The sequence below is a fragment of the Thalassophryne amazonica genome, chromosome 21, assembly GCF_902500255.1.
Source record: "Thalassophryne amazonica chromosome 21, fThaAma1.1, whole genome shotgun sequence".
NCBI lineage: Eukaryota > Metazoa > Chordata > Actinopteri > Batrachoidiformes > Batrachoididae > Thalassophryne > Thalassophryne amazonica.
In genome coordinates this window covers 11,326,374-11,340,342 of record NC_047123.1, presented here as the reverse complement: position 1 = coordinate 11,340,342, position 13,969 = coordinate 11,326,374, and the positions used below count along the sequence as shown (strand labels likewise).

At 40.8% G+C, this 13,969-nt stretch overlaps 1 protein-coding gene across 1 annotated transcript in view; it reads right to left on the bottom strand.

The window, feature by feature from the left end:
* tbc1d32 (TBC1 domain family, member 32) overlaps positions 1-13,969 on the bottom strand; it is a 344,636-nt gene that overhangs the window by 224,643 nt on the left and 106,024 nt on the right. Inside the window, 1 exon segment of the mRNA XM_034162816.1 lies at positions 9,882-9,960. Within this exon segment, the coding sequence (XP_034018707.1) occupies positions 9,882-9,960 (79 nt within the window).

Below are 13,969 nucleotides of genomic sequence, written 5' to 3'. Positions count from 1 at the left end.
ACGGTCAGGTTTCGAGTCAATGAAAAAAACTGTTCCATGCAATCCCACTCAAGTAAACTGACGCTCGTCTTCTACGGGCAAAGGCATTGACCACAGACCGAATAAGGAAACGATTTCTTGTAATCTATGACACTGACGCTATGGTAATGTATGAGAAGTTAACAAAATTTCGTTTGTGATAAGTAGCTGATTCTGAACGAACTCGTCCTTGAGATGAACGTGTTCTAATGCATTTGTAGCCAATAAAATGTTACACAACTGTACAAATTTGAACATTTAATTTTTTACATTTTAGGGGAAGCTGAGCTTCCCTTGGAATCTGAGAGAACTCGCCTCTGAGTTACACACAGTTTAAAGATTCCAATCCACCTAACCCGCATGTCTTTGGATGTGGGAGGAAGTTAGAGAACCCTGAGGGAACCCACGCAAACACAGAGAACAGGCAAACTCCACACAGAAAGGTCCCAAATGGGAAGCGATCCCTTCTTGTCGTGAGGCAACAGTGCTAACCACTAACCCACTGTGCCGCCCCCACCTTGAATATATTGGAGACTTTTTTTCCTTCACACACATGTGCACATGGTGTGTTGCCCTTGTGTGAAGTTTCACTGAAATCAATAAAGCAGTTGTGGAGGAGCAGCGCTTATGAATTTAATATCACACAGTACAATGCATCTTTTAAATCCAAAAGCCAACGATCTCTCCTTGAAGGCGTTTGACCAGAACTATTTTCCTTCATGCACATCTTCAAACGGAATGCAATTACGGTGTGAAGGTTTGCCGAAATCCATAAAGCAGCTGCCCAAAGTCAATATCATTTTAAACACAAAAAATTACAAAGCATGACACAATAAGCTGTACATAAAAACCATTACCAAATGCACCACAAAACAAATTTCTTAGCATAAAAACAAAACTTTTTAATACATATTAAACGAATTGGTATGAAAAATTAATCCATCACAACCCTTACTGTCAGGTCAGCGTGTGCTGGTGCTGTGTGTTTCCACATCCACTACTCTGTGGAACTATCCTGGTCCAGGATGGAAACTACCACTGGTGGGCACAGCTAACTAAAAAGTTAGCATTGCTAACCACTAATCTGCTAAGTGAAAAGTTAATGGAAGTCAGCGGAAGCTACAGGTAACCGCTAACTTTCAGTATTGTCTCCAGTACACTCTCAGCTACTGACAAGGCAGTTTTGAGTTTAAGCACCGCCAACGCTTCTGATTAGATAGAATCAAAGACGAAACCAATGAGTCAGCGCTTCTGTCTTTGTGCGCCCTGTCCACTGCTGTAAGGAAGAGCCATTTACGTTCAAGATACAATGGTCCAGACATGAGGCAGAATTCATGAGAAGCAAAGCAAGTTTGACATATGGTTTTGATTTATAAACCAAATTTATCGGGATAGTTTATCTAGATTAACGCCACCTCTGTCATTTTCACAAATCAAATCAATTTTATTTATATAGCGCCAAATCACAACAAACAGTTGCCCCAAGGCGCTTTATATTGTAAGGCAAAGCCATACAATAATTACGGAAAACCCCCAACGGTCAAAACGACCCCCTGTGAGCAAGCACTTGGCGACAGTGGGAAGGAAAAACTCCCTTTTAACAGGAAGAAACCTTCAGCAGAACCAGGCTCAGGGAGGGGCAGTCTTCTGCTGGGACTGGTTGGGGCTGAGGGGAGAGAATCAGGAAAAAGACATGCTGTGGAAGAGAGCACAGATCAATCACTAATGATTAAATGCAGAGTGGTGCATACAGAGCAAAAAGAGAAAGAAACACTCAGTGCATCATGGGAACCCCCCAGCAGTCTACGTCTATAGCAGCATAACTAAGGGATGGTTCAGGGTCACCTATAAGCTTTAGCAAAAAGGAAAGTTTTAACCCTAATCTTAAAAGTAGAGAGGGTGTCTGTCTCCCTGATCTGAATTGGGAGCTGGTTCCAGAGGAGCCTGAAAGCTGAAGGCTCTGCCTCCCATTCTACTCTTAAAAACCCTAGGAACTACAAGTAAGCCTACAGTCTGAGAGCGAAGCGCTTTATTGGGGTGATATGGTACTATGAGGTCCCTAAGATAAGATGGGACCTGATTATTCAAAACCTTATAAGTAAGAAGAAGAATTTTAAATTCTATTCTAGAATTAACAGGAAGCCAATGAAGAGAGGCCAATATGGGTGAGATATGCTCTCTCCTTCTAGTCCCTGTCAGTACTCTAGCTGCAGCATTTTGAATTAACTGAAGACTTTTCAGGGAACTTTTAGGACAACCTGATAATAATGAATTACAATAGTCCAGCCTAGAGGAAATAAATGCATGAATTAGTTTTTCAGCATCACTCTGAGACAAGACCTTTCTAATTTTAGAGATTGCACAAATGCAAAAAAGTAGTCCTACATATTTGTTTAATATGCGCATTGAATGACATACCCTGATCAAAAATGACTCCAAGATTTCTCACAGTGTTACTAGAGGTCAGGGTAATGCCATCCAGAGTAAGGATCTGGTTAGACACCATGTTTCTAAGATTTGTGGGGCCAAGTACAATAACTTCAGTTTATTCTGAGTTTAAAAGCAGGAAATTAGAGGTCATCCATGTCTTTATGTCTGTAAGACAATCCTGCAGTTTAACTAATTGGTGTGTGTCCTCTGGCTTCATGGATAGATAAAGCTGGGTATCATCTGCGTAACAATGAAAATTTAAGCAATGCTGTCTAATAATACTGCCTAAGGAAGCATGTATAAAGTGAATAAAATTGGTCCTAGCACAGAACCTTGTGGAACTCCATAATTAACCTTAGTCTGTGAAGAAGATTCCCCATTTACATGAACAAATTGTAATCTATTAGATAAATATGATTCAAACCACCGCAGCGCAGTGCCTTTAATACCTATGGCATGCTCTAATCTGTGTAATAAAATTTTATGGTCAACAGTATCAAAAGCAGCACTGAGGTCTAACAGAACAAGTACAGAGATGAGTCCACTGTCTGAGGCCATAAGAAGATCATTTGTAACCTTCACTAATGCTGTTTCTGTACTATGATGAATTCTAAAACCTGACTGAAACTCTTCAAATAGACCATTCCTCTGCAGATGATCAGTTAGCTGTTTTACAACTACCCTTTCAAGAATGTTTGAGAGAAAAGGAAGGTTGGAGATTGGCCTATAATTAGCTAAGATAGCTGGGTCAAGTGATGGCTTTTTAAGTAATGGTTTAATTACTGCCACCTTAAAGCCTGTGGTACATAGCCAACTAATAAAGATAGATTGATCATATTTAAGATCGAAGCATTAATTAATGATAGGGCTTCCTTGAGCAGCCTGGTAGGAATGGGGTCTAATCTAGACATGTTGATGGTTTGGAGGAAGTAACTAATGAAAATAACTCAGACAGAACAATCGGAGAGAAAGAGTCTAACCAACTACCGGCATCACTGAAAGCAGCCAAAGATAACGATATGTCCTTTGGGATGGTTATGAGTAATTTCTTCTCTAATAGTTAAAAATTTTTTTAGCAAAGAAAGTCATGAAGTCATTACTAGTTAAAGTTAAAGGAATACTCGGCTCAATAGAGCTCTGACTCTTTGTCAGCCTGGCTACAGTGCTGAAAAGAAACCTGGGGTTGTTCTTATTTTCTTCAATTAGTTATGAGTAGTAAGATGTCCTAGCTTTACGGAAGGCTTTTTTATAGAGCAACCAGACTCTTTTCCAGGCTAAGTGAAGATCTTCTAAATTAGTGAGACACCATTTCCTCTCCAACTTATGGGTTATCTGCTTTAAACTGCGAGTTTGTGAATTATACCACGGAGTCAGGCACTTCTGATTTAAGGCTCTCTTTTTCAGAGGAGCTACAGCATCCAAAGTTGTCCTCAATGAGGATGTTAAAACTATTGACGAGATAATCCATCTCACTCAAAGTGAGAATATAACACATATCTTTTAATTTTAAAATAATACACTAATTCTGAAAGTTTGAACATTAACACAAACAGATGCCAAAAGGCTTATGGGAAAAAATGAGCCTCCGCTAATCACTGATGGTTGATTTATTATATGTAAAAAAAACAAACATACAAGTTACTGTAACGTGTGTGTTGGTTTTTACAACTGAATGCGTATTTGTAAAATGTCATTTTTTTCATTTGTAAAAAAAAAAAAAAAAAGGCATTTGCAAAACTGAAAATTGTGTTTGTTAAGTCAATGTGATTTAGCTCAACGGCCGTGTGATATTTGGGCGGGCACTATTCACAGTGCCATCCAGTAGATGACAGTGTTCTATGCATTTTGACCCATCTACTGGGCGGCAGTGTGAACAGCGCCCACTGATTCGTGTCCAAGTCTCGCAGCCATTCAGTACTTTAACGTTTCCCATAATCCCCCTGCGTTTCCCAGAATGCACCGCAGAACCAGCAGAATTCTGGCGTTTCAAAGCCATGTAAACAACGGCTAGTGAGCATGTGAATGATGCCCATTTAGTGAATTCATGAGTGATTATGATGATGACACGTTCTCTCAAGATAAGAGGGTTATCTAGAAGAGGTGTAGCACCTGTGATGAACTTCTGCTGTGCCGCGATGTTGTCTTGTTTCCCATACTTCACGAGGTGTTTACACACTGTGCCCTGAACCAGAACTCTGCTGAAACCTACCTCTCAGGTGAGTCACGGACTGTGAGATAGTGTGAGACTCACAACTGCGAAACAGCGAAAGCATTAAGACAGGAAACTCCAAGACCCTGGAAGTTCGCTGTCCTGCAAAGGAATCTGTATCACCAAACACCTCTGTAAAGCAACCTCATGAGTCCACGAGCACGTCTCAAGAATCTCTCAGTCTCAAAGGATTAGGACTCACGGACACGAGCATCAGTGCAGAGATAAATGAATATCTTTACAACTTTGACAATTTCACCACGTACAGACACACTTCTAATGGCTGAGTCAAGAAAGTCACCTAAACCCTGGATCTTCATCTTTATACACAAACATAGACACTCATTAGGGGAGGTTAAGTGGTTAAGCGTTGGGCTTGAGACCAGAGGATACTCGGTTCAAATCTTAGCCTGACTGGAAAATCACCAAGGGCCCTTGGGCAAGGTCCTTAATCCCCTAGTTGGTCTCAGTGTGTAGTAAGCGCCTTGTATGGCAGCACCCTGACATTGGGGTGAATGTGAGGCATTATTGTAAAGCGCTTTGAGCATCTGATGCAGATGGAAAAGCGCTATATAAATGCAGTCCATTTACACTCCCAAAATAAAAATGGGGTTATTTTTAATAATAGTCCATGAACCAAGCAGGTTTTTGATACCACTTAGGGGGACTAAACAACACTTACCATCCAGCCTCAGTATACCATGGAATACCCAAAGACGTATAGCGGCCATTCCAGGGTGACGGCTGTAACAAGGTAAGGTGCAATAACCGATTACACAGGAGTCAACATTTAAAAGTATTCCAATCATATTGAAACATATACCACATTATTTGACTGACCATAAAGATTCCCAAAAGATATAATCCAGATTATCTGTGACTGGATGTTATAGATTCATGGGGTAAAGGTGTGACGGATTGAAATAACTTTCACGGTAGGAAAAAAAAAAATCTCCAGGTTACACTGGAGTTGCATCAGGAAGGGAATCCGGCGTAAAACTTGTGCCACGTGTCAATGCGGACCTGGCTGTATCTGCTGTGGCGACCCCGAACAAAACAGGAGCAGCGGAATGGACAACAACAACAATCTAATCCATTGGTCTCCAGTCGATTTGGTGCTCTGATGGACGGAGTGGACAACCACCAAATGCTAATAAGTTGCATCACTTTGTATCAAAATTGGAGCAACAAACCTGATTCTTGTACAAACAAACTGATGTTTGTCACTGTTTCTTCTATTTTTACCTTATAACTCTGTAACAGTCATAGTCCAAACTCTACTTTGTGGAATGTTTATGATCAGGCAAATAATGTGGTATACATTACAATACAGCTGGAGCATTTTTAAATGTTGACCCCGTTGAGTTGATCCAGGGACAGCCACCATATGTGTTTTTGGAGGCCATGGCATACTGACGTTGGACTGAAAGTGTCGTTTAATTCTCTTTATTGGTACTGATGAGGGCAAGATTGGCTGCGGGTTCGTGGACTAGATTGCCCTTGGATGCCTGGTCCCCAGACCTAAGGTGATGACTCAACATCTTTGGTCTCTTCAGGAGATCCTGAGGCTACTCAGGGAGACTGGGATGAGGAATGTCATTTGGATGGTGAAGGACTACAACATTTTGGCCATGTACCACATTTTTCCAAGTGCAGGTGTCTTGGTGTCAAGGCACCTGCACTAGTGGTTGGACAAATCCTATGTAGCAGGGCCCATGTTGCGTCCTGCTGCAGCAGAGAAATGGCAACCATATGGATGTAAGGATGGACCAGATTTCTTCTTGGAAGGTTGCCATGCTAGACCCAACTGAGTTCCGTAGGGTGGCAGATTGTGGCATCCACATCACAAGTGGATGCTCCTGTCCTAAACCTGACCTTGTCCTAAACCTGTCACTCAGGTGACCAATCAGTCACCTGAGTGGGTAATTTTACCAGTGAATTATTCTCACTGACTGGAATGAGAACCTGCATCCTGCTGTTGACACATTACGACAAATCACTTGTCATTGTCATTCGTTTCATTCAATCTGGCTTCATTCCAAGCCTGCGCCACACTTCCTGGAGAGATCCTCCTCTGTCTCTTCTACACTTCATCTCTTCCCTTGATTGAAAACGCACTACTCAATTACTCACATCTACCCTGCACTCGGCTTCATCAACAATTCTCCTCATACTGGACCTTTCCCGTTTAGTCCCTGCCTGTTTGACTGACTCTGCTTTAGTCCTCGGACATTTCATTCTTTGTAGTTGGAGTTTGACGATTCAGCCTTGTTTATGTACTCGCTTCTGTTTGGATATTTCCACTTTTTAAAAGAACGACACATGATTAAATCTGATGTCATGGCAGTCGGGAAACTGTTCCAAAGGACAGGAGTGCTGACCTTTTTGTTTGTTGGTTTGGTTTTTACCCTTGGGACTGATAACAAAACTGCACTCTGGGAGCTTATTACTCTATAGGTATAGAAGGCTGTCAGACTGTAAGAAACAATTCCATTTAAAAATGTTGTAGGTTGACAACAACACCTATAAATCTTATTTGGCAGAAACAGGAAGCCAATAAAGTGAAGCCACAGCAATGTGGTCAAATACTGGTATTTTCTTAGAACTCTATACATGCCATTTAGAATAATCTGTGATGTCTAACACTGGACAGAGACAGGCTAAAAGATATAATTTTATTGGGGGTGGGAGGGGCAGAAGGGTAATGAAAAAGCCTTCACTGCAATGCTTTCTTAAAAATAAATGCTTTTATGAGCTGTTTCATACAGTAAACAGTTAATGATATGTTTTCATACATTGATAAAAAGTACTCATCCTCAGCCAGTGGCGGTTCTATACTGAATTACTCCCCAGGCGAGAACTCCTCCATGCGTTCATCCCCCCCCCAACACAAAAGTTTGCACAAACATCCATTTTTTATGTTATAATTATTTTTAAGATTTTAGAAGTGCTCCTGAAATTGTACTGCTGCCTACTTTCTTCATCTCCTCCACTATCCCAATTCTTTTTGCTAACCTCTTTCTCCTTATGCTTCCTGGACATCGTCATTCCACACCAAGTTTCCTTGTCATCTTTCCGCTGTCCAGATGTCACACCTCGTACCTTCCTAGCTGTCTCCCTCACCACATCTGCAGTACTTTTCCACTCATCCAAAATTACTTCCCCTCATCCAGTGCCCATCTCACCTGCTCACTGAATTCACAAAAACAGGCTTCCTCCTTCAGCTTCCACCATCTGATTCCTTTGTTGAGCTCTCACTCTCTTCTTCTTCACCTCTAAAATCATCCTACAAATCACCATCCTATGCTGTCTAGCTACATTCTCTCCTGCCAGCACCTTACAGTCTCTAATTTCTTTTAGGTTGCATCTCCTATAAAGAATGTAGTCCACCTGTGTGCACCTTCCTCCACCTTATATGTTACCCTGTGCTCCTCCCTTCTCTTAAAGTAGGTATTCACCACAGCCATTTCTATCCTTTTTGCAAAATCAACTGCCATCTGTCCCTTCCACATTCCTGTCCTTGATATCATAATCTTCCCATTACTTCAACGTCACCTCTGTTCCTTCACCAACATGCCCATTGAACCTGCTCCTATCACCACTCTTTCATGCTTGGGCACACTCTCCACCACCTCATCTAAATCACTCCAGAAATCTTTCTCCATCTCACAACCTACCTGTGGGGCATATGCACTGATGATATTCATCATCACCCCTTCAATTTCCAACTTCACACTCATCACCCTGTGAGAGACTTGATTAACCTCCAACACACTCTTAACATACTCTTCCTTGAAATGACCCATCACCATTTCTCTTTCCTGTCCTCACCATGGTACAACAACTTGAACACACCGCCGATGCTCCTGCTCTTACTTCCCTTCCACTTGGTCTCTTGTACACACATAAAGACGTGTGCAAACTAAACAGCAGGTTTTGGCTTCAACCTCAACAACACGCACCTCAATCTTCTCCTGCTACTATAAGGAATGGAGCAAATAATTTCCTTCATGCAATTTTATATTAATAACAGCCCATGTAATTTTTGCTGCTCAAATACCCTTAGGAGAGATCATATCTGAAAAAACAACAGCAGCATGGTGATGTCACAGAAGCACAAGGATTCTGTGACAACTGTAATGATAAACAATTGTCTACTTATTCTGTTAAGTGGAAAAGTTTCAAGCTGCTTCTTGTGGTGAGCTTGTTAAAGCTTCTAAAACTGTTAAAATTATGTCCATAGTGGGTGTGATGTCAAATAAGAAGCAATTATTATTTTGTTGAGGAATACAAGCAATACGTGCTTTTTAAACAGATGTTTGTTACCAATATATAGATAATTGAGTGCGTTTTTGAATGCAGACGACCCAGAATGTGCATGAGAGTGATGATTTTGAACGTGCAGGATGTATCAACAGCTAATACGTGCTGATGTATGCACAACCGGCATCCCATCTGTTGATGAATACAGATTATTTTTGTACTTACACACTAAATTGTGTTTGCACTCCAGCATTTAGAACCTTTTCTACACACAGTTTGATACATGAGGGCTCTGGTCTTTTGTCTTAAGAATCCTGCTTTTGTCCCACAGCCATTGTGGCAACTATGTTAATATAGTTACATTAACATGAGAACTAATATAGCACCATGAGTGAAATGACTTAATTTGTCTGGATACATGTGAGACAGATCTGAGAGACCCTCACGCTGCTCCCAGCTAAACGCTTCCTGCAGCCGAGCCGAGGTGTGGACTTATGAGTGCTTCGCTGCACACAACATTCAGATCACAATGCCTGTTTGTAGCTCCAAGATGCACATCTATATTTACATTATATTACACAGTTGGAAGATGTTTTTTTTTTTCAAAATTGTTGTGCAATTATAATCACATTCAAACACACTGCCAGGAGGTTCTGTGAAAAGTGCTGAGCTGCACATTGGAAGCATTTTGGCTTTGGTGTCTTGCCCAAAGGTCACGTCGACACACAGGCAGAGCACCAGGAATTTGATCCCCCGATCCTGGGTATGTTTGTATCAACTACACAGTGCTTTCAGAAGGTATTCATACATTTCATACATTATCAAGGTGAAGAAACATTTAAAATGATTTTGAGATGATTAAGAAACATTCAAGCATCATAACGAAGAATATAAAACTGAAATTTCAGGCTGTGTTTGAATTGTTAATACAGTGTGTGTGTGTGGGGGGGGGGGGGCTTACATGTTCTGCTGTTCCTGGATGGATACTCCAGCTTCACCACCAGGTTCCGGCGTTGGAACCCTCTCTGATAATAACTGGTCTAAAAACAGACAAAAAAAAAAAAAAAAAAAAAAGAAAGACAGGAAAAAAAGGTTTTGGTCACAGAAAGAAGAATCCAATCTGTTGCCAGACAGTGAAACACCAGTGGCATGATCTTTAAATAGTGAAGATTAACTTCTGGATTATTATCCATTGATTATTTATTGGAAAACACACTGAATATGCCTTGCACAGCCAATAAAACTAAGTCTCTTTGGCATCTCCTTTGTTTTACTCAAGGTCTTCATTGGAAGTAGATCTGCATGTTGATTTGGCACAAGTTTTTTTGCCGGATGGAGAACGGGCAGGGCTGGGTTTGAACCGGGAACCTTCCACACTAGAAACAAGCAGACTTAACCGCTTTTCCACCACCCCACTTGCACAACCCATCTTGTGTCGTATTTTATTCTGAACTGCTGATTGTGTTAGTTTGTTCATTTGGCCATTTTGTATGTTTCATGTGTCTCTGTTGTTCACTACTAGTGACCTCTCTTCATTTTGGTAGGCATGAATGTGTGGTGGAACTTCAAAATACGTCTGGTCTGCCAAAGAGGGATCCCTAAGGTTCAGATTGGCAGTTGACTGATTGGCCGTCCACATAATGTATAGCACGTGACCAGATCTGATCTGTTTGTCCATATGGCAATATTCATTTGACTCGTATCCACATCAGTTGCTATAGTAATGCAGTCGCATGGCTGCTGTCTGGTGTCGCTGTTGTTCACCTTTTCCCAAACACTGCAACTAAACTTTTACAGAGCTCTGACTGACAGGATTTAGATTAGAAAAATGAACCACAACTGACGTTGTGTTTATATGTATTCATATATTGATATTCTTAAGGTTCTAGATTAGAAAACGTTCGATGGGAGCTGTGCTTTCAGGGCGGCGCTGCTGTCGAGTGATGGTCGCACACGCATACACACATACACAAAGTGATAGCGCCCTAACTCACTCCCAAAACATGGTCACAGAAGACACAGCATTTGAGAGAAAAGGCATTAATGAAGTGGAAAGATTGAGCAGGTTACTTTCCACTGCTGCATCATCAATGTTCTACTGAAACGCTGACTAGTGTACGCACACGCGCGCAACTGCTGTGAGAATTTCAGGCACAAAGCATTAAACACATAACAAAACACACCCTGAATCTGATCAGACGTGGTCAGACATTAGATTAGATTAGACATAACTTTACTGATCCCTTGGGAGACTCCCTCAGGGAACTTGAGGTTCCGGCAGCATTGCCTAGTACCACACAGGGTAACACAGCGTAAAGTGAAAGTATATAAAAAAAACAGTTTGCATATATAATAGAAATACACAAATATAAATACCAGACATATTGATCGCTACTGGTTTACTGGCTACTACTGTTGCTCTCCTTCCCCTCCTCTGTCTTCCTGTTAGTCCTCCTCCCCCTGAGTGAGGAGTTGTACAGTCTGATGGCCTGAGGGTCAAGGAGAGAAAAGGACAGAAATGGATTTGGGGAAAAAAATTATATGAATAGCATTTCAACCCACCTACAATAAGGCCTGAAACACATTTGGAAAACAAACAGATGCTATGCGACGTTTGACTGTTCAAATCTTTAACATGGAATCAGATTCAAATGAAATACCACCATAAATCATATTTTTACTTGCAGTTTGAACAAGTAGTGCAGCAGATAGAATATTTGCAGAGGAATCCTTCAAATCCAGTTACAAGCACCAAAGTTTGACTGTGTATACCTTTTGGTAGATATTTTAGAAAAATAATGTTAGCCATTTGAATTTTCAATAGGGGGCCAAGTAGGGGTCAACTGAAGAACTGCATGGGGGTCAAAAAAATGTTCCAATCATGTTGAAAGCTATACCACATTATGTGTCTGATCACAAAGATTCCAAAAAGGTATCGTTTGGCCTATCTGTGACTGAATGTTCTGAAGTTATGGGGTAAAAACAGCAAGCATGGCAACAAAGGTCACTTTCAGTTTGTACAGGGGTCAAAAGATAAAGTTGCTCCAATTATGGTAAAGCATGATGCAAATATTGGTTGAGTTAGTAGGATTTTAAAAAGAATAGTTTGCACCGTGTGTCATGCTTAGTTATCATGTTACGGGGTAACATATGTCACATGTCATAGAATCCAATGGACGTCAACATTGTTGACCTTTAATTTGGAGATCCAACATTCAACAGTCAGAACTATTCCATTTGTTAATCCTATTAGTTCAACCAATAATTTGCACCACGTTTTACCAAAACTGGAGCAACTTTAACTTTTGACCCCTGTACAAACTGAAACTGACCTTTATCACCATTCTTGCAGTTTTTACTCCATAACTCCAGAACATTCAGTTATAGATAGTCCAAACTATACCTTTTTGGAATCAATGTCATCAGATACATAATGTGGTATCACTTTCAATATGATTGGAACATTTTTTAATTTTGACCTTGTGCAATTCTTCAATTGACCCCTACTTGGCTGCCTATTGAAAATTCAAATGACTAAAGGTATTTTTCTACAATATGTACCAAAAGGTATATACAGTCAAATTTTGGTGCTTCTAACCAAATCTGAACAATTCTTACAGTTATCTGCTGTACTAAAGGTCAAACGGATCCTTGCGCGAATGCCCCAATATACAAAAACCCCAAACATTAAAATGTATCAGGACCTGAACTTGATAGTTTGTGCCTGTGTTGACTCACACTGGTGATATATGTAGAAGGAAGAAAAGGAAAAAACAATAATTCACTGGAAAAAAAAAATTCCTGGATGGACTCTAGAGGTAGCCGTTCTCTTCAAGTGAGACCAGTAAAAGATATTTTTCTTACTCTGGTCAATTATTTAAGCGTTTGTGTCGCATCTCCTCTGGTGTTTTATGGGAGCATTAATCACATACTGCTCTCTAAGCAGCTCTCGGGCTCCCTGGTTGCTCACAGCTCCACAGGCTCCATCTCAGAGCCCATCGTCAACAGAGCACACCACTTCTAAACTCTATTATAGTTTCATTTCTCTGTTACAGTTCAACACTAATGTGCAGCTGCAGTTTCAAACTGTGCTTAATCAGCAGCATTTTGGTCTCATTGAAACAAAGTGTAATAAAGATGGTTATTAAGGTAGCTGACAAGATGGTTCTGTGAGCTAATGAGACATCATCATCTGTGTAAACACAGGTTACTTTTTCCTGCTGCATCACAAATGTTCGACATAAGGTTCCATTTATCAATAATTAAAAGCCAGCAGCTCTTTCTGCAGCTGCAGCAGAGTCACAGCTTGCTGACGGCCAAGTTAAGAAAGCTGGGATTTGACTGGACTTACTGCATTCCACATATTATTCAGGTGCATATTTTGAGGTGCAATGCTTTTATATGCGATTAAAAAAAAAACAAAAAACAAGAAGGCACACTGGTGCACTGAACATCCCACATTGATAAACTGTTCCATGGGATTCACTGGACCTGGTGTTGGTTGATAACTTTGATCAAAACATTAGTGTCTTCACTGATGCATGACATGTGGGTTTAATAAAAAATAATTACAAGGAAAGGCATCATATATATATATATATATATAATATATATATATATATATATATATATATATATATATAAATATAAAAGAGAGAGAGAGAGAGAGAGAGGAGAGAGAGAGAGAGAGAGACTCCAATGCCCCTGTGACTCTTAATTGGAGTAAGCTGGTATTGAAAATGAATCTCTCTCGAATATGATGCCACGAGCTTGGTGCACCTATCTTTGTGCAGTTTTGTCCATTCCTCTTTGCAGCACCTCTCAAGCTCCATCAGGTTGGATGGGGAGTGTCGGTGCACAGACATTTTCAGATCTTTCCAGAGATGTTCAATCAGATTCAGGTCTGGGACTCTTGCTGGACCACTCAAGGACATTCACAGAGTTGTCCTGAAGCCACTCCTGTTGTGTGGGCCGCTGAAGAGGAGGTACTGCTGGCCCACCACCACCAGAGGGCGCCCTGCTTGGAGTGCGGGCTCCAAGCACAAAAGG